The sequence below is a fragment of the Chamaea fasciata genome, unplaced genomic scaffold (assembly GCF_029207755.1).
Source record: "Chamaea fasciata isolate MVZ Bird 193981 ecotype frontalis unplaced genomic scaffold, bChaFas1.0.hap1 SCAF_550, whole genome shotgun sequence".
Lineage (NCBI taxonomy): Eukaryota > Metazoa > Chordata > Aves > Passeriformes > Sylviidae > Chamaea > Chamaea fasciata.
Genome location: NW_027094635.1, coordinates 35,922 through 60,379, shown reverse-complemented (window position 1 = coordinate 60,379; position 24,458 = coordinate 35,922). Strand labels below are relative to the sequence as shown.

The window sequence follows — 24,458 nt, the reverse complement described above, 5'->3', positions numbered from 1 at the left end:
GGCCCCGCCCGCCCCTCCCCCCAACCTCAAATTCCGCTTTTTTTTCCCCTTTTCACCCGTTTATTTAAAAAAACCCACGAAATTCCAACACCAAAACTGGGGTGGGGGTAAGGGGCGGGGTCAGTGTGCGGTGGGCGTAGCCTCGCGGTGGGCGTGGCCTCAGGGTCCCTCGCTGAACCGCGTCACCCCCCCGGGGCGGGGCCGGGCGGGGCCCTGGGGGGGACAATGACGTCACCAAGGTGTTCCCCAGACCCCTCCAGTGTCCCCCTGATGTCCCCAAGTCCCCCCCGCGTCCCTGTTGTCCCCTCACGTCCCCCCTGTCCCCCCACAACATCTCCCACCCCTGGGTGTCCCCTGGGTGTCCCCAATGTCCCCTGGACATCCACCATGTCCCCTGGGTGTCCCTCCCAATGTCCCTCCACCCCCTTGTGCCCCCCAGTGTCCCCTCACCCCCGAGCGTCCCCGATGTCCCCATCCTCTGTGTCCCCGCGTCCCCTGCGTGTCCCTGATGTCACCCCACCCCTGGGTGTCCCCTGGGTGTCCCCCACCCTCGGGTGTCCCCCATTGTCCCCACTGTCACCTCGGGGCGCCGCCGGCCCAGCCCGCTGCCCTCCTTCCAGCCCATGGCCTGCAGCATGCGGCACCCAAGGGGGGGCGCCTCGGGGTCCCTGGGGACACCAGGGGACAGACAGGGGTGTCACCGGGGGGTCACACATGTGGGGGGCCACCCACAGTGTCACCCATGGGGGTCACGGAGCAGGGGGTGACACCCAGGGGTGTCACAGATACATGGTGGGGGGTCACCCACAGTGTCACCCATGGGTGTCATACATGGAGGGGGGGGTCACCCACAGTGTCACCCATGGGTGTCATACATGGAGGGGGGGGTCACCCACAGTGTCACCCATGGGTGTCATACACAGAGGGGGTGTCACCAGGGGGGTCACCCACAGTGTCACCCATGGGTGTCATACATGGAGGGAGTGTCACCAGGGGGGTCACCCACAGTGTCACCCATGGGTGTCATACATGGAGGGAGTGTCACCAGGGGGGTCACCCACAGTGTCACCCATGGGTGTCATACACGGAGGGGGGTGTCACCAGGGGGGTCACCCACAGTGTCACCCATGGGTGTCATACACGGAGGGGGTGTCACCAGGGGGGGTCACACACAGGTGTCACCCATGGGTGTCATACACAGAGGGAGTGTCACCAGGGGGGTCACCCACAGTGTCACCCATGGGTGTCATACACAGAGGGGGTGTCACCAGGGGGGTCACCCACAGTGTCACCCATGGGTGTCACCCCATGGGAATCCCTGTCACCCACAAGCATCACCCCCGGGTGTCACCCACGGGTGACGACACCCAACAGGGTCCCCACACCCGGGTTCGGGGTGTCCCTCTCCCCGTTTTTGGGGTGTCCCCCCCGTCCCCCCCCCCCTGTCCCCGTTTTCCGGGGTGCTCACCCGGGGGTCGCGGGGGGTCCCCCGAATTTGCGCCGTTTGGGTTCGGGGGGGTCGGGCCCCCCCTGCTTCTCGCGGCGCTCGGCGGCGCGGTCCCGGTACTTCATCTGGGGAGGGGGGCACCCAGGGGTGACCCCGGGAACAGGGACCCCCCAGAGACCCCCCCAGCACCCAGGGGTGACCCCGGGAACAGGGACCCCCCAGAGACCCCCCCCAGCACCCAGGGGTGACCCCGGGAACAGGGACCCCCCAGAGACCCCCCCCAGCACCCAGGGGTGACCCCGGGAACAGGGACCCCCCAGAGACCCCCCCCAGCACCCAGGGGTGACCCCGGGAACAGGGACCCCCCAGAGACCCCCCCCCCAGCACCCAGGGGTGACCCCGGGAACAGGGACCCCCCAGAGACCCCCCCCAGCACCCAGGGGTGACCCCGGGAACAGGGACCCCCCAGAGACCCCCCCCCAGCACCCAGGGGTGACCCCCCAGCCCTCTCCCACCCCATGGGTGCCTTGGGAACCCCTCCTCATCCTCCTCCTCCCCATAAATGTCCCCCCACCCCTGGGTGTCCCCTGGGTGTCCCCAATGTCCCCTGGGTGTCCTCAGTGTCCCCAATGTCCCCTGGGTGTCCCCTGGGTGTCCCTAGTGTCCCCTCACCCCTGGGTGTCCCCAATGTCCCCTGGGTGTCCCCTGGGTGTCCCCAGTGTCCCCTCACCCCCAGGTGTCCCCCCGGGTGTCCCCTGGGTGTCCCCGCTGTCCCCACACCCCTGGGTGTCCCCTGGGTGTCCCCAATGTCCCCTGGGTGTCCCCCGGGTGTCCCCAATGTCCCCCGGGTGTCCCCGCTGTCCCCTCACCTCGCTGTCCCCTCTCTCGGTCCCCTCGGGGGCGCCCAGGTGGCTCCGGCGCTGCAGCTCCAGGTTTTGCTGGGGGGGGGGGCGGGGATTGGGGACATTCGGGGACATTTGGGGACACTTGGGGACATTTGAGGACATCGGGGTGACCCCCCCGGTTTAGGGGACCCCGAGGTCACAGCGAGTCCCCAACACCCCCCGAGGGGAGCCGGAGTTTTGGGGTTTTCGGGGATGATTTGGGGGCTGTTTCTCCAATTTGGGGGCGTTTTCGGGGTGGGTTTTGGGGGATTTTGGGGGGATTTCTGGGGGATTTTGAGGGGTTTCTGCAGGAATTTTTGGGGTGTTTTTGGAGGGATTTTTGGAGGGATTTTGGGGGGATTTTGGGGGGATTTCTGAGGGATTTTTGAGGGATTTTGGGGGAATTTTGGGGGATTTGGGGGATTTCTGGGGGATTTTTGGGGGATTTTTTGAGGGATTTTTGGGGGATTTGGGGGGGATTTCTGGGGGATTTCTGGGGGACTTCTGGGGGATTATTCGGGGGATTTTGGGGGGATTTGGGGGGGATTTCTGGGGGATTTTGGGGGGATTTTTTGGGGGATTTTGGGGGCGTTTCTGGGCTGGTTTTGGTGCAATTTTCAGGGTAGTTTCGGGGTATTTCCGGGCTGGTTTTGGGGTGTTTCTGGGGGCGTTTGGGGGATGATCTTGGGGTGTTTTTGGGGGCGTTTTTGGGGTGTTTTTGGGGGTGTTTGGGAGATGGTTTTGGGGTGTTTCTGGGGGCGTTTGGGGGATGATTTTGGGGTGTTTTTGGGGGTGTTTGGGGGATGATTTTGGGGATGATTTTGGGGTGTTTGGGGGATGGTTTCGGGGTGTTTTTGGGGGCGCTTGGGGGATGATTTCAGGGTGTTTTTGGGGTGTTTTTGGGGGCATTTGGGGGATGATTTCAGGGTGTTTTTGGAGAGTTTTTGGGGGCGTTTGGGGGATGATTTTGGGGTGTTTTTGGGGGCATTTGGGGGATGATTTCAGGATGTTTTTGGGGGGTTTTTGGGGGCGTTTGGGGGATGATTTCAGGGTGTTTTTGGAGAGTTTTTGGGGGGCGTTTGGGGGATGATTTTGGGGGCGTTTGGGGGATGATTTTGGGGGGCGTTTGGGGGATGATTTTGGGGTGTTTGGGGGATGGTTTCGGGCTGTTTTTTGGGGGCGTTTGGGGGATGATTTCAGGGTGTTTTTGGGGTGTTTTTGGGGGCATTTGGGGGATGATTTCAGGGTGTTTTTGGGGTGTTTTTGGGGGCGTTTGGGGGATGATTTCAGGGTGTTTTTGGGGTGTTTTTGGGGGCGTTTGAGGGATGGTTTCGGGGTGTTTCTGGGGGCGTCTGGGGGTACCTTGTGCAGCCCCGAGAGCTGCTGGTGGCGCAGCAGGGCCTCCCTGCTGGGGAACTGCCGGCGGCACAGCAGACACGCCAGCTTGGCCCAGTCTGTCAGCGGCTCCTCGGGGACCCCCGGGGCTCCCCCGCGCTCCCCCTCCTCCTCACTCTCGCTCTCCCCGCTGTAGGCGGCCACCAGTCCCCGGGGGGGGCTCTGGGGGGAGAAAAATGGGGGTCAGGGGGGAAAAAAAGGGGTCAGGGGGAGTTTGAGGGGGAAAATTTGGGGTGAGGAGGGGTTTTGAGAGGGGAAAAAATGGGTCGGGGGGAGTTTGGGGTGGAAAATTGGGCGTCGGGGGAAGTTTGGGGGGGAGAAAAGGAGGTCAGGAGAGGTTTGAGGGGGAAAATTTGGGGGTCAGGGAGGGTTTGAGGAGGTTTGGGGGGGGGAATTGGAGGTCAGGGGGCATTTCAGGGGGTTCTGGGGGGAGAAATCGGGGGTCAGGGGGGTTTTGGGGAGGGAATTGGAGGGGTCTCCGGGTATTTTGGGGGTCTCAGGTGTATTTTGGGGGGTATTTTGGGGGTCTCCGGGTATTTTTGGGGGTCTCAGGGTATCTTGGGGGTCTCAGGTGTATTTTTGGGGGTACCTTGGGGGTCTCAGGTGTATTTTTTGGGGGGTATTTTGGGGGTCTCAGGTGTATTTTGGGGGTCTCAGGTGTATTTTTGGGGTATTTTGGGGGTCTCAGGTGTATTTTGGGGGGTATTTTGGGGGTCTCCGGGTATTTTTGGGGGTCTCAGGGTATCTTGGGGGTCTCAGGTGTATTTTTGGGGGTACCTTGGGGGTCTCAGGTGTATTTTTTGGGGGGTATTTTGGGGGTCTCAGGTGTATTTTGGGGGTCTCAGGTGTATTTTTGGGGTATTTTGGGGGTCTCAGGTGTATTTTGGGGGGTATTTTGGGGGTCTCCGGGTATTTTTGGGCGTCTCAGGGTATCTTGGGGGTCTCAGGTGTATTTTTGGGGGGTATTTTGGGGGTCTCAGGTGTGTTTTGGGGGGTATTTTGGGGGTCTCAGGTGTGTTTTGGGGGGTATTTTGGGGGTCTCAGGTGTATTTTTGGGGTATTTTGGGGTCTCAGGTGTATTTTTGGGGTATTTTGGGGGTCTCAGGTGTGGTTTTGGGGTATTTTGGGGGTCTCAGGTGTATTTTTGGGGTATTTTGGGGGTCTCAGGTGTGGTTTTGGGGTATTTTGGGGGTCTCAGGTGTATTTTTGGGGTATTTTGGGGGTCTCAGGTGTGTTTTGGGGGGTATTTTGGGGGTCTCAGGTGTGGTTTTGGGGTATTTTGGGGGTCTCAGGTGTATTTTTGGGGTATTTTGGGGGTCTCAGGTGTGTTTTGGGGGTATTTTGGGGGTCTCAGGTGTATTTTTGGGGTATTTTGGGGGTCTCAGGTGTATTTTTGGGGTATTTTGGGGGTCTCAGGTGTGTTTTGGGGTATTTTGGGGGGGCTCTCACCAGCCTCTCGTCGCCCCCCAGCCGGGGCAGCTCCAGGGGGAGGTGCTGCCGCTCGGCCAAAGCGCCCTGGGGGTGGTCGGGGGTGGTCAGGGGGGTCCCCAAAATCCCCCTCCCACATTCCCAGCCACTCCCCCCAGGCCCTCAGGACCTCCAAACCCCCCCCTAAACCCCTCAAATCCCCCCCCAAACACCCCAATACCCTCCCAAAATCCCTCCAGACACCCCTCCAAATCCCCCAGGACTCCCCCAACTGCCCCCCAAACCCTTTTAAACCCCCCCAAATCCTCTCAATGTCCCCCCAAAGCCCCCCCAGAGCCCCCCCCGAGCCCACCTTTTTCTCCAGGATGGCGTAGCCGGCGTCAGCGGCCGCCGCCTCCCTCCTCTCGTCCTCGCGGGGGGCCGGGGGGGGCCCCGAGCTGCGGCCGCTCTCGCGCTGCTTGTTCAGGCTGCGCGCCCAGCGCTCCATGTCCTTGGCGATCTGGGGGGGGGAAGAGACCCCCAGAGTGACCAGGGACCCCCCAAAAACCACCCAGAGACCCCCAAAAACCACCCAGAGACTCCTAAAACCCCCAAAGACCCCAAAAACCACCCAGAGATCTCAGAGCACCCAGAGCTCCGTGTCCTTGGCGATCTGGGGGGGGGAAGAGACCCCCAGAGTGACCAGGGACCCCCACAGTGACCCCCAAACCAGCCAGAGACCCCCAAAACCAGCCAGAGACCCCCAAAAGAACCCCCAGAGACCCCAAAAACTACCCAGAGACCCCTAAAACTACCCAGAGACCCCCAAACCCACCCAGAGATCTCAGAGCACCCAGAGCTCCGTGTCCTTGGCGATCTGGGGGGGGCAGAGACCCCCAGAGTGACCCCCAAACCACCCAGAGTGACCAGAGACCCCCAAAACCACCCAGAGACCCCTAAAACTACCCAGAGACCCCCCAAAAAAACCCCCAGAGACCTCCAAAACCACCCAGAGACTCCCAAAAAAACCCCCAGAGACCCCAAAAACCACCCAGAGATTTCAGGGCACTCAGCGCTCCGTGTCCTTGGCGATCTGGGGGTCACAGGGACCCCCCAAAACCATCCAGAGTGACCAGGGACCCCCAAAGCCCACCCAGGGATCACCCAGGGACATCCCAGAGTGACCAGGGACCCCCCAGGGACCCCCCCGAGACCCCCCAAAACCCTGCAGACCCCGGGAGCAGACACTGATGGGACAAACAGGGATTTTGGGGGGGATTTGGGGGTGTTGAGGGTCAGGGGGGACACCCAGAGACCCCCCCTCCCCCCCCCGGGGCACCCCCTTTTTTAGGATCCCCATTTTTGGGATCCTCCCACCATTTTTTGGGGGGGTCCCTCCCCATTTTCAGGTTCTCCCCCCTCCCCCGATTTTGGGGATCCCCCATTTTTAGGATCTCCCCATTTTTGGGGTCTCATTTTTTAGAATCCCAAATTTTTTGGGGTCCCCCCTATCATTTGTTGGGGTCCCCCCGCCTCATTTTTTGGGGTCTCCCCCCTCATTTTTTGGGGTCCCTCCCCATCATTTTCTGGGGTCCTCCCCATTATTTTTTGGGGTCCCCCCGCCTCATTTTTTGGGGTCCCCCCCATCATTTTTTGGGGTCCCCCCCCATCAGTTTTTGAGGTCCCCCCGCCTCATTTTTTGGGGTCCCCCCCATCATTTTTTAAGGTCTCCCCCCTCACTTTTTGGGGTCTCCCCCCTCATTTTTTGGGGTCCTCCCCCATCATTTTTTGGGGTCCCCCCCCTCATTTTTTGGAGTCTCCCCTCTCATTTTTTGGGGTCCCCCCCTCATTTTTTGAGGTCTCCCCCCTCATTTTTTGGGGTCCCCCCTCATTTTTTGGGGTCTCCCCCTCATTTTTTGGGGTCTCTCTCTCATTTTTTGGGGTCTCCCCCTCATTTTTTGGGGTCTCCCTCTCATTTTTTGGGGTCCCCCCCCTCATTTTTTGGGGTCCCCCCTCATTTTTTGGGGTCCCTCCCCATCATTTTCTGGGGTCCTCCCCATTATTTTTTGGGGTCCCCCCGCCTCATTTTTTGGGGTCCCCCCCCCTCATTTTTTGGGGTCCCCCCGCCTCATTTTTTGGGGTCTCCCCCCATCATTTTTTGGGGTCTCCCCCCCGTTACCTGCTGGGCCGTTTTGGTTTTGTGCTTCTCCTTTTTGTCCTTGGGCTCTTTGGGGGTCCCGGGGGTCCCGGGGGGGCCCGGGGGGGGCTCAGCGGGGGGGGCGGCCACGTAGGTGCGTCTGTCCCCGTCCCAGTACAGGTACTGCCCCGCCCCCGCGTCGTAATAGTACTGCGGGGGGGGTTTGGGGGGGTCAGCACCCCAAAATCTCCACTGGGAACCCCAGAAAAGCCCAAAAACCCCCCAGAAAACCCCAAAATCCCCCCAGAAAACCCCAAAATTCCCCCAGAGAACCCCAAAAACCCCCCAGAAAATCCCAAAATCCCCCCAGAAAACCCCAAAATTCCCCCAGAGAACCCCAAAAACCCCCCAGAAAACCCCAAAATCCCCACAAAAACCCCAAAATTCCCCCAGAGAACCCCAAAAACCCCCCAGAAAACCCCAAAATCCCCCCAGAAAACCCCCAAATTCCCCCAAAGAACCCCAAAAACCCCCCAGAAAACTCAAAAATCTTCCATTTCTACCCCAAAAAAACCCCCAAATCCCCCCAAAAAACTCCAAAATTCCCCCCCAAACCCCCAAAATTCCCCCAAAACACCCCCAAATCCTCCATTTTTACCCAAAAAACCCCCCAAATCCGCCCAGAGAACCCCAAAATCCCCCAACAAAACCCCAAAAAACCCCAAATTCCCCCAGAAAACCTCAAAATTCTCCATTTCTACCCCCAAAAACCCCCAAAATCCCCCCCAAAAACCCCAAAATCCCATCAGAGAACCTCAAAATCCCCCCAGAAAACCCCAAAATTCTCCCAAAATAACCCCAAATCCTCCATTTGTACCCCAAAAAACCCCCAAATCCCCCCGAAGAACCCCAAAATCTCCCCCAAAAACCCCCAAATCCCCCCCAAATCCCCAAAATTCCCCCAAAACACCCCCAAATCATCCATTTTTACCCAAAAAAACCCCCCAAAATCCCCCCAGAGAACCCCAAAATCCCCCAACAAAACCCCAAAAAACCCCAAATTCCCACAGAAAACCCCAAAATTCTCCATTTCTACCCCAAAAAACCCCAAAATCCCCCCCAAAAAACCCCAAATCCCCCCAGAAAACCCCAAAATTCTCCCAAAAAACCCCCAAATCCCCCCAAAATCCCTCCAAAACCCCCCAGAAAACCCCAAAATGCTCCATTTGTGCACCAAAAAACCCTAAACCCCCCCCCAAACCCCCCAAATTCTCCCAAAAAACCCTAAAATCCCCCCCAAAACCCCAAAATTCCCCCAGAACACCCCCAAATCCTCCATTTTTACCCAAAAAACCCCAAAATCCCCCCCAAAAACCCCCAAACCCGCCCTTTGGACCCCCAAATCCAACTGGGAATCCCCAAATCATCCGTTTGTACCCCAAAATCATCCCTAGGAACCCCAAAATCCACCCAAATCCCCCAAAATCTGCCTTTTGTACCCCAAAAATCCCCCCAAAGCTCCCCCGGAAACCCCAAAATCCACCTTTTGTACCCCCAAATCCAACTGGGAATCCCAAGTCTTCCATTTGTACCCCAAAATCCCCCGAAATCCCCCCAAAATCCCCCCGAAAACCCCCAAATTCCTCTCTAATTCGTACTTTGAAGCCTAAAATATACATTTTTTCCCCCAAAACTTTGGTTTTTTACCCAAACTTTGCTTTTTTCACCCCAAATTTCACCCTCAGGATTTTGGGGGACCCCAAATCTCTCCCCCCGCCCCCCAAAACCCCAAATCTCACCCTAAACCCCCAATTTTTACCCCCAAACCCTCACTAAAACAGCATTTCTTTGTCTAAAATCTCCATTTTTTCACCTAAAATTTTGGTTTTTTCATCCAAACTTCGCTTTTTTCACCCCAAATTTCACCCCCAGGGGTTTTGGGGGACCCCAAATCTCACCCCCCGCACCCCAAAACCCCAAATCTCACCCTAAATCCACAATTTTACCCCCAAACCCTCACTAAAACAGCACTTCTTTGTCTAAAATCTCCATTTTTTCACCCAAAACTTTGATTTTTAACCCAAACTTGGCTTTTTTTCACCCCAAATTTCACCCCCAGGGGTTTTGGGGGACCCCAAATCCGTCCCCCCGCACCCCAAAACCCCAAATCCCCAAACCCACCTTAAACCCTTGGATTTAAACCACCATTTTCAAGTCTAAAATTTCAATTTTTTCACCTAAAATTTTGGGTTTTTCACCCAAACTTGGCTTTTTTCACCCCAAATTTCACCCCCAGGGGTTTTGGGGGACCCCAAATCTCTCCCCCCGTACCCCAAAACCTCAAACCTGTGAGTGGGGGTCGTAGTAGAGCCCGGTCAGGGGGTCGTAGTAATATCCCGAGGTCTCGTCGTACTGGTAGGTGGAGACGTCGGGCACGGCTGGGGGGGCACCGGGGGAGCGTTTGGGGGTCTCCCCGGAAGTTTTTTTTTTGGGGGGGGGTCCCCCCTGAAATTTTTTGGGGGGTCCCAAAATCCCGGGGAAATCCAGGACGGCCCAAGAATGGGATTGGGAAGGGGAAAAAGCGTCGCGAGAAATGGCGAAATTCATCCCCCAGGACCCCCCAAAATCCCCCCAAATCTCCCAAATCCCCCCCAGGACCCCCCAAATCCCCCCCCGACCCCCCAAAACCCCCCCCAAGACCCCCCAAAATCCCCCCAAATCTCCCAAATCCCCCCCAGGACCCCCCAAATCCCCCCCCGACCCCCCAAAACCCCCCCCAGGACCCCCCAAAATCCCCCCAAATCTCCCCCAGGACCCCCCAAAATCCCCCCAAATCCCCCCCCCGGACACCCCAACCCCCCCCCCAAGCCTCCCCAGGACCCCCCAAAATCTCCCAAATCCCCCCCCAGGACCCCCTGAATCTCCCCTTCCCCCCAGGACCCCCTCAAAGCCCCCCCCAAGCCCCCTCAAATTCCTCCAGGACTTTCCAAATCCCCTCCAGGGCCCCCCGAAACCCCCCCAGGATCCCCCGAAGTCCCCCCAGGACCACCCAAAATCTTCCAAATCCCCCCCAGGACTCCCTCAGACCCCCCTAGGACCCCCCCAAAGCCCCTTAATCCCCCCAAAATCCCCCCAAATCTCCCAAATCCCCCCCCAGGACTCCCCAAAACCCCCCCAGGATCCCCCAAAATCTCCCAAATCCTCCCAGGACCCCCCAAAGCCCCTTAATCTCCCCAAAATTCCCCCAAAATCTCCCAAATCCCCCCCCCAGGACCCCCCAAACTCCCCCCAGAACCTCCCAAAATCTCCCAACCCCCCCCCCAGGACCCCCCAAACTCCTCAAGGACCCCCCCAAAATCTCCCAAATCCCCCCCAGGACCCCCCCAAATCCCCCCAATCCCTCCCCCAGGACCCCCCAACCCCCTTCAGGACCCGCCAAAATCTCCCAAATCCCCCCCAGGACCCCCCCAAATCCCCCCCCAAATCCCCCCAATCCCTCCCCCAGGACCCCCCAACCCCCTTCAGGACCCCCCAAAATCTCCCAAATCCCCCACCAGGACCCCCCCAAATCCCCCCCGGCCCCCCACTCACGGTACTGCCCGTAGCTCTCACTGCTGGGGGGGGCGCTCGGGGGGGGCCCCGCGGGGGCAGAATTCGGGGTCTCGGCTTTGAGGGGCCCCGAGTAGGTCTGGGGGAGGGGAGCACCCCAAAATTAGCCCCCGGCCCCCCAAAAATCCCCCTCCCCCTTTTTTTGGGGGGGGGTTTTTTGGGTTTTCCTGCCGGCTCCTCCCCTTCCTTTTTGGGGTCATCTCCCCCTCCCCCCCAAAATCCTGCCTTGAACCCCCCAGCCGCCCATTTTTGGGGTCCCCTCCCCCCTCCTCAAATTTGACGACCACTCCCCTCAATTTTTGGGGTCCTCCCCCTCACTTTGAGGACCCCTCCCCCCCAATTTTGGGGTCTCCGATCCCTTTAAAGACCCCTCCCCCCCAAATTTGGGGTCCCCGATCCCTTTGAGGACCCCTCCCCCCCCAATTTTGGGGTCCCCCCTCCCTTTAAAGACCCCTCCCCCCAATTTTGGGGTCCCCCCCTCCCTTTAAAGACCCCTCCCCCCAATTTTGGGGTCCCCCCTCCCTTTGAGGACCCCTCCCCCCCAATTTTGGGGTCTCACCTGGCCGGGGGGTCCCGGGGGTGTCGCCGCGGGGGTCTCGGCGGTGGGGGAGGGGTAAGGGGCGGCCCCGGGGGGGGCGCGGGGGGGGAAGGGCCCCCCCCCCTCCCGCCCCTCCCCCTCCCCCCGCGGGGTCCTGGGGCGGTTCCTCCGGACCTGCAGGGGGCGCCGAGCGCTCAGGGGGTGACGTCATTGGGGAGGGGTCACACCTGGGGGGGCTGGGGACACCTGGGGACACTTGGGGAGGGGTGGGGTCACACCTGGAGACACCTGGGAATACCTGGAGACACCTGGGGAGGGGCAGAGGCCACACCTGGGAACACCTGGGGGGAGAGGGTCACACCTGGAGGGAACAGGGTCACACCTGGGGATACCTGGGGTGGGGAGGGGTCACACCTGGGGACACCTGAGGGGAAGAGTCACACCTGGGGGATAGAGGGTCACACCTGGGGAGGGCAAAGGTCACGGCTGGGGACACCTGGGGAGGGTAAAGGTCACACCTGGGGACACCTGTGAGCAGGGCCCACACCTGCTTTGGTGCCAGCACTCACCGGGGGCGGGGCCGTCAGCCTTGGTGGGGGTGGGGCCGGGCAGGGCGGGGCCGGGGGGCGGGGCCGAGGCTCCTTTCAGGTAGGCGGGGCTGTAGAGGGCGGGGCCAGGCCCAGGGAAGGGCTCTTCTGATTGGTAGAAGCTGCTGAAGTCAGTGCTGGGCTCCTCCCCCCCGCCCAGGGTGTGTCACCGCCGGGCGCCGCCTGGGGGCGGGGACACATCAGGACACGCCCCCTCAGTGTGAAACCACGTCCCCCTTCCCGCTAGACCCGCCCCTCAGCTCCTATTGGTCTGCAGGCCCTGAACACTCAGCACAGCCACGCTCCCGCCTTTAAACCCCGCCCTCAAGGCTTCAGGCCCCTCCCACTCATTGGCCACGCCCAGGGCACACCCCTGACCCAGCCCACCTGTGCAGGTGTCACCCACCTGTGATGGTGCCCAAGCCCCTGTGCGTCCTGCCCACCTGTGCGGTGCTCACCTGTGCAGGTGTGTGTTTGTGCTCACCTATGAGAGTGCCCAGCCCCCTCACCTGTGACAGCGCCCACCTATGACGCTGCTCACCTGGCCAGGTGTCCCTCACCTGTGACACTGTGGCTCACCTGTGCAGGTGTGTCCCTGTCCTGTGACACTGCTCACCTCTGCAGGTGTGTCCCTCCCCTGTGACAATGTTGCTCACCTGTGCAGGTGTGTCCCTCACCTGTGACAATGTCGCTCACCTGTGCAGGTGTGTCCCTCACCTGTGACAGTGTGGCTCACCTGTGCAGGTGTGTCCCTGCCCTGTGACACTGCTCACCTGTGCAGGTGTGTCCCTCACCTGTGACACTGCTCACCTGTGCAGGTGTGTCCCTCCCCTGTGATAGTGTCCCTCACCTGTGCAGGTGTGTCCCTCCCCTGTGACACTGCTCACCTGTGCAGGTGTGTCCCTACCCTGTGACAGTGTCCCTCACCTGTGCAGGTGTGTCCCTCACCTGTGACAGTGTCCCTCACCTGTGCAGGTGTGTCCCTACCCTGTGACAGTGTTGCTCACCTGTGCAGGTGTGTCCTTCCCCTGTGACAGTGTCCCTCACCTGTGCAGGTGTGTCCCTGCCCTGTGACACTGCTCATCTGTGCAGGTGTGTCCCTCACCTGTGACAGCGCCCACTGGGCGGCAGCAATGGCCGTGGAGGCGACGGAGGCGGCGCTGGCGCGGGGGGGCCCCTCCCCAGGCCCCGCCCCCTGCACGTCCCTGTGGGCGGAGCATCGAGTCAGGGGCGAGGCCAAAGGGCAGTAGGGCGGGGCATGGCTGATAAGGGGGCGTGGTTTTCTGCTTGGGTGTGGCCAGTGTATGTAGGGCTCATAATGGGCGGGGCTTAAAGACTTGGGCGGGGCTTGGGAAGTCATGGGGCTGAGACTGGGGCTGTGGGCGGGGCCTGTGCCATGTGTGGTGCCAGTGGGCGGGCCCTCAGGGGTTGGGTCTGCAACAGGTGTTGTGCCGGGGGGCGTGGCCTGTGTCAGGTGTGTGAATACACCAGGCTGGGGGTGGAGCCTGTGCCAGGCGCAGTGCCAGGACAGTGCCCAGGTGTGGTGCCCGTGCCCAGGTGCGCTGCCACGCCCAGGTGTGGTGCCCGTGCCCAGGTGCGCTGCCCGTGCCCAGGTGCGCTGCCACGCCCGCCCGTCCCCACTGACCTCTTGGAGCCCTTGGCGAACTCCACGTTGATGCTCTTGCCGTCGATGTGCAGCGGCGGGTGCAGGGCCTGCAACATCTGCAGCAGCTGTGCAGCTTCCTGGGGGCGGGGCACAGGGTCAGGGGGCACCGGGGGGTCCCAGTCCCCCGTGGTCCCTCCCAGTGCCCCCCAGTCCCCTCCCAGTGCCCCCCGGTCGCGCACCACGATGGTGCTGAGCTGCACGAAGGCGAAGCCGCGGTTCAGCTGCGTCTGCCTGTCCTTGATGACGCGCACGTTGGCGGCCGAGAGCGCGGCGAAGGGCGCCAGCGCCGCCAGGATGGACTCCAGGCTGCTCTGGGGGTGCAGGTTCCGCAGGATGATGGCTGGGGGGGGGGGAAACGGGGACACCTGGGCACACCTGGGAGCACACCTGGGGGCACACCTGTGGGTACCTGGGCACAGCTGGAGGCACACTTGGGGGAAGCTGGGGGTACCGAGGGGCAGCTGGGAATTCCTGAGGGGACACTGGGAACATCTGGGAACACCTGGGAGGTGCAGAGATCACACCTGGGAACACCTGGGGGGACACTGAGAACAGCTGGGAAGGGAGGAGAGCACACCTGGGAACACGTGAGGGAACACCTAGGAACAGCTGGGGACACCCAAGGGACGCCTGAGAGGACACTGGGGACACCTGGGGACAGCTGAGTCCCTCCATTTCGCCCCCCCACATCCCAAAATCCATCCCAGGACCAGCCCCCCAGCACCTCAGGAACCACCCATGACCCCCACCCCAAATCCTCAAATAATTCCCCAAAACGGCCCCCAAAAATCCCCCCCCAAAATGCCCCAAATCCCTCAAACAATCCCAACCCCCCCCCAAAAATCCCCCCCCAAAATCCCCCAAAAACTCCCCAAAACGGCCCCCAAAAATCCCCCCCAAAAATCCCCCAAATCCCTCAAACAATCCCAACCCCCCCCTCCAAAAAATCCTCCCCAAAAATCCCCAAATATCCCCCAAAAACTCCCCAAAACGGCCCCCAAAAATCCCCCAAATCCCTCAAACAATCCCAACTCCCCCTCAAAAAAATCCCCCCCAAAAATCCCCCAAAAACTCCCCAAAATGCCCCCCCCAAAACCCCCAAATATCCCCCAAAAACTCCCCAAAAACTCCCCAAAATGCTCCCCAAAAAATCCCCAAAAAATCCCCAAAATCCCCCAGGTGCCCCTCCCCCCCAAATATTAAAAACTCCCCCCCAAAATCGCCCCCAAAACCCCCCCAACCCCCCGCCCCCTGACTCACTGTCGTTGGCGTTGTCAGCTCCGGGTTCGGTGCCCCCCTGGGACCCCCCGGGGGGCCCCCCAAGGGTGGGGCCGTAGGGCTGGGGGAGGGGCAGGAGCCCCCCTCCCCCCCCCGGCACCAGCTCGGGCCGGGGACCCCCCGGACCCCTCTGCTCGGCCTCTGCACCCCAAAAACAGCCCAGGATCAGGGATTGGACCCCAAAAAACCCCAAAAACAGCCCAGGATAAGGGACTGGACCCCAAAAAACCCCCCAAAACAGCCCAGGATAAGGGACTGGACCCCAAAAAACCCCAAACCGCCCAGGATCAGGGATTGGACCCCAAAAAACCCCCAAAAACAGCCCAGGATCAGGGATTGGACCCCAAAAAACCCCAAAAACAGCCCAGGATAAGGGACTGGACCCCAAAAAACCCCCCAAAACAGCCCAGGATAAGGGACTGGACCCCAAAAACAGCCCAGGATAAGAGATTGGACCCCAAAAAAACCCCAAAACAGCCCAGGATCAGGGATTGGACCCCAAAAAACCCCAAAAACAGCCCAGGATCAGGGATTGGACCCCAAAAAACCCCCAAAAACAGCCCAGGATCAGGGATTGGACCCCAAAAAACCCCAAAACAGCCCAGGATCAGGGATTGGATCCCAAAAAACTCCAAAACACAGCCCAGGATCAGGGATGGAACCCCAAAAAACCCCAAAACCCCAAAAACAGCCCAGGATCAGGGATTGGACCCCAAAAAACCCCCAAAAACAGCCCAGGATCAGGGATTGGACCCCAAAAAACAAAAAACCCCAAAACCAGCCCAGGATCAGGGATTGGATCCCAAAAAAACCCCAAAACCAGCCCAGGATCAGGGATGGAACCCCAAAAAACCCCAAAAACAGCCCAGGATCAGGGATTGGACCCCAAAAAACCCCAAAACCAGACCAGGATCAGGGATTGGACCCCAAAAAACCCCAAAACAGCCCAGGATCAGGGATTGGACCCCAAAAAACCCCCAAAACACAGCCCAGGATCAGGAATTGGACCCCAAAAAACCCCAAAAACAGCCCAGGATCAGGGATTGGACCCCAAAAAACCCCCAAAGAAACCCCAGGATCAGGAATTGGACGCCAAAAAAAAACCCCAAAAAACAAAATCAGGGATTGAAACCCAAAAAACCCCACAAAACTACCCCCAAACCCCCATAATTAGAGATCGAACCCTCAAAAAACCCAAACGAAAACCCCCCAAAAAAAACCCAAATCAGGGATTGGACCCCAACAAACCCAAAAACTCCCCACAACCCCCCAAAAAACCCCAAAAAATTCACCCCCGAGAAAACCCAAATTCAGGGATTCACCCACCAAAAATCCCAAAATCAGTATCTGAACCCCAAAATCAGGGGCTTAAACTCCAGGAAAACCATCGAAGCCAGAGACTAGACCCCCCAAAAAAATCCAAAAGCAGGGATTGAACCCCAAAACTCGGGATTAAACCCCAAAAACTCTGAATATCAGGGATTAAGCCCCTCAAAAAAAACCCCAAAAAACCAATAATTGGATCCCAAAACTGGAGATTAACCCTAAAGAAACCCCAAAAATCAGCAATGGAACCCCGAACCCAAGGGTTCAGCCCCAAGAAAAACCCCAAAAACCAGCGATTGAACCCCAAAACCAGGGGGTCCCCCGCATGGTGAGGAGCACCCCAATAATTCCGAGCGGTTTTGGGGCAGTTTAGGGGGGATTGGGGGAGTTTTGGGGTCACTCACCAGCTTTGGGGACGCCGCACTTGAAACATTTCTCGCGTCGTTTGAAGTTCTGCACCCCGCACTGGGAACCCCGAAATGTCACACCCCAAAACTGCCCCAAAACACCCCAAAACTGCCCCAGGCACCCCAAAACTGCCCCAAAACCATCACACCCCAAACCACAGCACCCCAAAACAATCATACCCCGAAATGTCACACCCCAAAACTGCCCCAAAACACCCCAAAACTGCCCCAAAACCATCACACCCCAAACCACAGCCCCCCAAAACCATCATACCCCGAAATGTCACACCCCAAAACTGCCCCAGGCACCCCAAAACTGCCCCAAAACACCCCAAAACTGCCCCAAAACACCCCAAAACCATCACACCCCAAACCACAGCCCCCCAAAACCATCATACCCCAAAATATCACACCCCAAACTGCCCCAAAACAGCCCAAAACTGCCCCAAAACCATCGCACCCCAAACCACAGCCCCCCAACACTGTCCTGGAACTCCCCCCAAAACCGCAGCACCTCAAAACTGCCCCCCAAAACACCCCAAAACCACGGTCCGCCCCGAACCACAGCGCCCCGAACTTGTCACACCCCAAAACCTCTCAACCTCCTCCAGGACCCCCCCCAAAACCCCTCCAGGATCCTCCCACCTCCTCCCAGTGCCACCCCAGTGTCCCCCAGTGCCTCCCAGTAACCCCCAGTGCCCCTCAGCCCCTCCCAGTGCCGCCCCAGTGCTCCCCCAGTTCCTCCCAGTGACCTTCCAGTGACCCCCCAGTGTCACCCAGTGCCACCCAGTGACCTCGCAGTGCCCCCCCAGTTCCTCCCAGTGCCCCTCAGAGCCACCCCAGTCCCTCCCAGTTTCTTCCAATGCTGCCCCAGTGCCCCCCCAGTGTTCCCCCAGTGCCCTCCAGTGCTCCCCCAGTTTCTCCCAGTGACCCCCCAGTGTCCCCCAGTCCCTCCCAGTGCCCTCCAGTGCTCCCCCAGTTCCTCCCAGTGCCCCTCAGAGCCCCCCCAGTCCCTCCCAGTGCCCTCCAGTGCCACCCACTGCCCCCCCCAAGAGTCCCCCAGTTTGTCCCAGTGCCCTCCCAGTGTCCCCACCTTGGCACAGAGCCAGTCCTCGTTGATTTTGGGTTTGGGGTCGCTGTAGTGCAGGGACACGCGATGCCCCAGCAGGGTCAGCCCGGCCTGGGGGGGCACAAGGGGGGCACAGAGGGGTCAGGGGGGCGCTGGGAGGGCACAGGGACACGCCGTGCCCCAGCCTGGCCCGGGGAGGGGGCACTTGGGGGGCACCAGGGCACAAATCTGGGGGGCACCAGGGCTGGAATTGGGGGGGCACCAGGAAAAGAGTCTGGGGGGCACCAGGATGTGAATCTGGGGGTGGCACCAGGGCTGGAATTGGGGGGGCACCAAGGTTTGAGTTGGGGACACCAGGACTGGCCTTGAGGGGCACCTGGGGGGCACCAGGACACAAATCTGGGGGTGGCACCAGGGCTGGAACTGGGGGGGCACCAGAGCAGGTGGTCCCAGCTGGCACCAGCAGCTCTTACTGGGAACACTGGGACTCACACGAGGCCCCCGTGCCCAACCCCCACTGCGGGGACACGCCAAAATTTACAGAGCCACCAGTACAAACCAGTATAGACCAGTGCAAACCAATACAGACCAGTATAAGCCAGTAGAGACCAGTAAGAACCAACGCTGACCGGTACAGACCAGCGTAAACCAACACACGTCAGTACAGCCCCGCGCACACCAGTACAAACCAACGGAGACCAGTATAAACCAGTACGAGCCCCTACAGACTAACGCCAACCAGTACAGACCAATACAGACCAGTAACGCCCCATAGCCCCTCCCCCACCCCCTTAGGAGTTGTTGGCCCCTCCCCTTCTGACCCCTCCCACTGTTCTTCTCCCACCTGCTTGGTCACGCCCCTTATTATTGGCCCCGCCCTTTTGTCCCTTTCCCACCCTCGCACCTCCCCCGTTGCTCCGCCCCGTCAGTGGCCCCGCCCCCCGGGCCTGGCCCCGCCCCCACCTGGTTGGCCTCCATCCAGCGCGCCGCCTCCTGCACGTGATGGAACTCCACGAAGGCGAAGCCGCGGCTCTGACCTGGAACGGGCCCGGGGGGGGTGTCGGGGAGGGGGGGGCACCCATGGGTGCTGCTGAGACCCCCCGCGGTGGGGATGGGGCACCCAGGGACCCCCTCCCCTCAGGGTGGGGATGGGCACCCGTGGGTGGTCCTGGAACCCTTTGGGGACCCCCCCCTCAGGTGACGCCCTGCAGGTTGTTGCTGGTGCCCCTGCAGTGGAGGTGTGCCCTGGGGAGGGGTCAGCACCCCTGGGTGCTCCTGGGGACGGGTCTGGCACCCCTGGGTGCCCCTCAGGCTGAAGATGAGCGCCCCTGGGTGCTCCTGGGGACTGGGCCGGCGCCCCTGGCTTTGGATCTGGCACCCCTGGGTGCCCCCCCAAGTCTGGCGCAGCACCCCTGGGTGCTCCTCGAGGTGGGATCAGCACCCCTGGGTGCTCCTAAGAAGGGGACAGGCACCCCTGGGTGCCCCTAGGGAGGGGACCAGCACCCCTGGGTGCTCCTGGGGAGACCGTGAGCACCCCTGGGTGCCCCCCCAAGTCTGGTGCAGCACCCCTGGGTGCCCCTAGCGATGAGCCTGGCACCCCTGGGTGCCCCTGCGGAGGGGACAGGCAGGCCTGGTGTCCCTAAAGACAGGAGAGGCACCCCTGGGTGCTCCCTAAAGACAAACCTTGCACCCCTGGGTGCCCCTGGGGAAAGGACGAGCACCCCTGGGTGCTCCTGAGGGGGAGACAGACACCTCTGGGTGTCCCTGAGGAGGGGACAGGCACCCCTGGGTGCCCCTGGGGAATGGTACCAGCACCCCTGGGTGCTCCCTAAGCCTGGCACAGCACCCCTGGGTGCTCCTGAGAAAGGACCAGCACCCCTGGGTGCTCCTAGGGAAGAGCCAGGCACCCCTGGGCGCCCCTAAAGATGGGATCAGCACCCCTGGGTGCTCCCTAAGGAAGAGACCGGCACCCCTGGGTGCCCCTGGGGGAAATGAGGAACCCCCAATTCCAGCCCAGCACCCCTGGGTGCTCCTAGAGAGGAAACTGGCACCCCTGGGTGCCCCTAAAGATGGGACAGGCACCCCTGGGTGCCCCTAGGGAAGGGACAGACACCCCTGGGTGTCCCTGGGGAGCAGGACAAGCACCCCTGGGTGCTCCTTGGACGGGACTGGCACCCCTGGGTGCCCCTAGGGAGAGGACAGACACCCCTGGGTGTCCCCTAAATCTGGCAGAAGGACCCTCGGATACCCCTAGAGAGAGAACAGGCACCCCTGGGTGCCCCTGGCGATGGGATCAGCACCCCTGGGTGCTCCTGAAATGGCAGACACCCCTGGGTGCCCCTAAAGATGGGATCAACACCTCTGGGTGTCCCTAAAAATGGGACGGGCACCCCTGGGGAGGTGATCAACACCCTGGGTGTTCCTAAAGGTAGGACCAGCACCCCTGGGTGCCCCCTAAATCTAGCACAAGCACCCCTGGGTGCTCCTGGGGATGGGATCAGCAGCCCTGGTGCCCCTCGAGTCCGGTGCAGCACCCCTGGGGAGGGCACAGGCACCCCTGGGTGCCCCCTAAACACGGAACCAGCCCCCCTGGGTACCCCTGGGCACGAGACCACCACCCCTGGGTGCCCCCTAAAGATGGAACCACCACCCTTGGGTGTCCCCGGGCATGGGGAAGGAACCACCCCCCCTCCAATGGATCCAGGGGTCAGGGTGCCCCCCACCCTAATGGGGGCCCAGGGGAACAGGAGGGCCCAGGGGAGGCTCACCTGAGGATTTGTTGCGCATCAGCCGCACCTCGCGGGGCTGCACCCCCTGAGCCTGGAGCTGCGCCCGGATCTGCGGGGACAGGGGACAGCGGGAATGTCACTGGGGACGGCACCCAGAGGGGACAGCACCCAGAGGGGACAGCGGGAATGTCACCGGGGACAGCAGCCAGAGGGGACAGCGGGAATGTCACCGGGGGCGGCACCCAGAGGGGACAGCACCCAAAGGGGACAGCACCCAGAGGGGACAGCGGGAATGTCACCGGGGACAGCACCCAGAGGGGACAGCGGGAATGTCACCGGGGACAGCACCCAGAGGGGACAGCGGGAATGTCACCGGGGACAGCACCCAGAGGGGACAGCGGGAATGTCACTGGGGACGGCACCCAGAGGGGACAGCACCCAGAGGGGACAGCGGGAATGTCACCGGGGACAGCACCCAGAGGGGACAGCGGGAATGTCACCGGGGACAGCACCCAGAGGGGACAGCACCCAAAGGGGACAGCACCCACGTCACTGGGGCCAGGCTGGGAAGAAGGCGGAGCCATCCAAAACAGGGCGGAGCCGTGGTGGGGAGGGGCGGAGCCATCTCCAGCAGGGGTGGGGCTATTTAAAGAATGGCCATGATCATCATGAAAAGGGGCGTGGGCATCCGGACAGGGGGTGGGACCACTCCAGAAGGGGCGTGGCCACTAAGGAGCAGGGCCAGCCCAGATTATAACGGGGCTACCCCAGGCAGGGGGCGTGGCCATCCCAGCCAGGGGCGTAGTCACCCCATGAAGGGGCGTGGCCACACGGTGGGCGCGGCTCACATCGTTCTCCGTGGCCGCCTGCGGCAGCATCCTCAGCATGACGATGGTGCTGGCCCGGGGCTCCTCCTCGGCGCCCTCCCGGTAATCCTGGTCCCGGTAATCGCCGTCAGCGCCGAACGGCAGCGCCGGGGCCGCCGGGGGCTCCCGGGGCTGCTCCCGCTTCCGGGGCGGCTCCGTGTTCTCGTAGGACGCCTGGGAGAGGTCAGGGAGGGACGTGTGGGAGGGGTCCCGGTACCCCACCACCGCGGGGTGACCCCTCCCCAGCACCCGGCACGCACCTGAGGGAGGTCCCGGCGGCGGGGGTCCCTCTGGAGGACCCCCGTAGCCGCGATAGTCCATGTCGCGATAGTCGTGGTCGCGCTGGGTGCGGGAGCCGTCCTCGGAGGGGGGTGGGGCACCCCCGTAACGCCCCGTGCGGTCCCCACGGCCGCCCCTGTGGGGGGAATGTGGGTCAGGGGTGGCCCCAAAACCTCCGAGGGTGCCCCAGATCTGGGCTCCTGCCACCCCCTGGGGTGCCCAAAGCCCCCTCTGCCCTCAGTAGTCCCCAAATGCCCCCTGAGATGTCCCCAAATGTCCCCTCCCTTCCCTCTGTCACCTCCCCAAAATATTCCTTTTCCTTTCGTGGGGATGCTCAGGAGCTCCCCAATATTCCCTCCCCAAGTCCCGAATTTTGGGCATCCGCCGGTTCTCCCCTACCTGCGCTCGTACTCCATGCTGCCAGCACCTGTGGGAGCAGCAACTGGTCACACTGGGAGGAACTGGGGAGCGACGGGGACGGACTGGGTTTGATGGGAAGGGAAGGGAATGAGCTGCAAAAGCGCTGGGACGGACGGGGAAAAACGACCTGGAAATTCTGTACTAAAACGCGGAGACCAAAAGGGTAACGGGGGAAACGAAGGTGGAACTGGGACGAACTGGGGGCCACCGGACCCTGTGCACGGGAGGAGGAGCAGACAGGACCTCCCTCATACCCCGCCCTTAATTAGCACGCCACTCCACACCCCCTAATTAGCATGCAAGTCCAAACCTCCTAATTAACATGCAGCCTCTCTAATTAGCATGAAAATTCCAGCCGCCGGTGCCGCTCTCACACCCCCTCCCTCACAAACTGCACCGGGGAGTTCCAGCCAGCCCCGCCCCTCCCGGTGTGCCCCGCCCCTCCCGGTGTGCCCCGCCCCTCCCCACAGACCCCTCCCCATCCCGCCCGGGCCCGTCCCGCCCCTCACGGACGTTCCGACCTTTCCCGGGCGCCGCCGCCGCCGCCGCTCCCGAGCACCAAAATGGCGGCGCCGCTCCCGCTCAGCACGGCCCGAACCGCCCGCCCGCCCTCGCCGCGCTCCCATTGGTCAGAGCTCACGCCAGTCCGAAATTCTCGCGTTTCTATAGCTCCATGCTGCAGAGGAGGCGATGCGGCGTTACGGCTGGCTACGATTGGCTGCAGCTCAAAAGTGGGCGAGGCCACCGTGAGGGTTTGGGCGGGACAAAGAAACGCCGCGCTGTGATTAGCTGCGCGGCGCGGGGGCGGGACAAGCCGCGAGCGCCAGGTGGCGATTGGCCGGAGCGAGCGGAAGAGGCGAGGCGGAGCGGCGGGGCAAGATGGCGGCGCTGTGGCGGGCGCTGCGGGCGCTGAGGGCGCTGCCCGCCGGGGCTCGGGGCCGCTCGGCGGGGCCGCCCGGGGCCGTGACGCTGCCGCGGCCGCTCGGAGCCGACGCGCACGATGAGGAAGCGATGTTGGTGGCTCAGAGGAAGGTGAGCGGCCAAGGACACCGCGGGAGGGGCGGGGCGTGTGTGTGTGGGGAGTGGGGTAGGCGTGGTTTTGAGAAGGGGGCGTGGATTCCTGGGCGGAGCCTGTTTGGGGTGGGGTTCGTGTTGTTGAATGGGAAAGAGGCGTGGGGTCTGGGATGGGCGTGGTTTAACGGCTGTGGGCGCGGCTTTGAGGTTTAAAATGGCGCGGGAAAGGGCGGGGCTTTGGGGCGGGGCATAATGCGAGGGCGGGGCTTATTTTAACTCATGTCGGGCTGTGGAGGGTGGGGTTTGAGAGGGGCGTGGCCTGGACTCAATTTAGCCGGGACACACTTGGGGGCGCGTGAAGGGGCGTGGCGGGAAGGGGCGTGACCTGGACCCAATTTGGGGAGGGACTGACCTGAAGGGGCGTGGCGGGAAGGGGCGCGGCCTGTGCACAATTTGGGGAGGGGGACACACCTGGGGGGTCCCCGGGGGGGGACCGGGGGCTCAGCAGGACCCTCCCCTCACACAGAACCCGGATTATCACGGCTTCTCGGCCGAGCCCGACGCCGACGCGCTGAACATGCGCGCCGTGTTCCTGGCCTCCATCTCCGTCGCCATCGTCCTCGGCTCCGTCTTCGTGCATTACCTGCCCGACTACGGGTCTGTGACGGGGTGGGGGCTCACCTGGGAAACCCCCCGGGATAAGCTCCCCAAAAGGAGCTTGTGGGGAGCCTATGGAGGGGATGTTCACTGAAGTTTTGGGGTCTGTGGGTGTTGTGGGGTCTCCTGAGAGTTCTGTAGGAGCTTCCGAGGGAGTTTAGGAGCCGACAAGACGCTCTGTGCAGCTCCCAGGGGTCTCCATGAATCCATGGAGGGTTTGGGGCCCTTGGGAGTTCTGGGGGGGCTGTAGGAGCCCATGGGGGGTGGAGGGAAATATGTGTGGGACATGGGAGAGGATTGGGGGGGCTCCAAAGATTTGTGGGGGGCTATAGGAGCCGGGGGAGGGGGAGTTAGGGTGGACTCTGGGGGTGTATGGGGACCGATAGGGCCCTTGAGGAAGGAATTTGGGCACCTTGGGGGGGGGAGGTTGGGATGTCCCCCAAGGTGTGTGGGGCTCACCTGTCCATTGTCCATCCCCACAGGCTGCAGCAGTGGGCCCGGCGCGAGGCCGAGATCCAGGTGCGGGAGCGGGAGCGCCGGGGGCTGCCCCTGCTCACCTCCAACTACTACGACCCCAAACGCCTCCCCCTGCCCCCCCCGGAGTGACCTGGGACCCCCGACCGCCCCCCCCGGAGTGACCTGGGACACTCTTGTTGGTTTGTGAATAAAGTTCTGGTTCCTCCCCCCCACCGACTCCTGCGCCTTTTATTGGGGGGAAGAAACTACATCTCCCAGCGGCCCCT

At 61.6% G+C, this 24,458-nt stretch overlaps 2 protein-coding genes across 2 annotated transcripts; one reads left to right on the top strand and one right to left on the bottom strand.

The window, feature by feature from the left end:
- Positions 1-159: 159 nt before the first annotated feature.
- On the bottom strand, positions 160-22,481 carry RBM10 (RNA binding motif protein 10). Its single transcript, XM_066208949.1, is given in 24 exon segments — positions 160-213; positions 575-668; positions 1,469-1,572; positions 2,317-2,385; positions 3,694-3,888; positions 5,176-5,241; positions 5,507-5,653; positions 7,313-7,480; positions 9,617-9,708; positions 10,862-10,958; positions 11,439-11,591; positions 11,634-11,758; positions 11,987-12,157; positions 12,160-12,187; positions 13,110-13,209; positions 13,650-13,747; positions 13,850-14,010; positions 14,931-15,089; positions 16,679-16,739; positions 17,775-17,861; positions 18,714-18,787; positions 20,519-20,588; positions 21,328-21,760; positions 22,024-22,481. Coding segments are annotated over 24 exon segments (2,823 nt in total). The 5' UTR covers positions 22,041-22,481.
- Positions 22,482-22,883: 402 nt separating this feature from the next.
- NDUFB11 (NADH:ubiquinone oxidoreductase subunit B11) lies at positions 22,884-24,402 on the top strand. Its single transcript, XM_066208947.1, has 3 exons — positions 22,884-23,076; positions 23,585-23,715; positions 24,198-24,402. Exons 1-3 carry the CDS (start codon positions 22,924-22,926, stop codon positions 24,319-24,321), a joined length of 408 nt encoding a protein of 135 aa, XP_066065044.1. The 5' UTR covers positions 22,884-22,923; the 3' UTR covers positions 24,322-24,402.
- The last annotated feature ends 56 nt before the right edge of the window (positions 24,403-24,458 follow it).

Excerpts from the sequence above, each read along its gene's own strand:
- NDUFB11 (XM_066208947.1), top strand. The coding sequence starts at position 22,924 with ATGGCGGCGCTGTGGCGGGCGCTGCGGGCGCTGAGGGCGCTGCCCGCC. Across the intron at positions 23,077-23,584 it reads TGTTGGTGGCTCAGAGGAAG|AACCCGGATTATCACGGCTT; the intron begins GTGAGCGGCCAA and ends CCCCTCACACAG. Across the intron at positions 23,716-24,197 it reads CATTACCTGCCCGACTACGG|GCTGCAGCAGTGGGCCCGGC; the intron begins GTCTGTGACGGG and ends CCATCCCCACAG.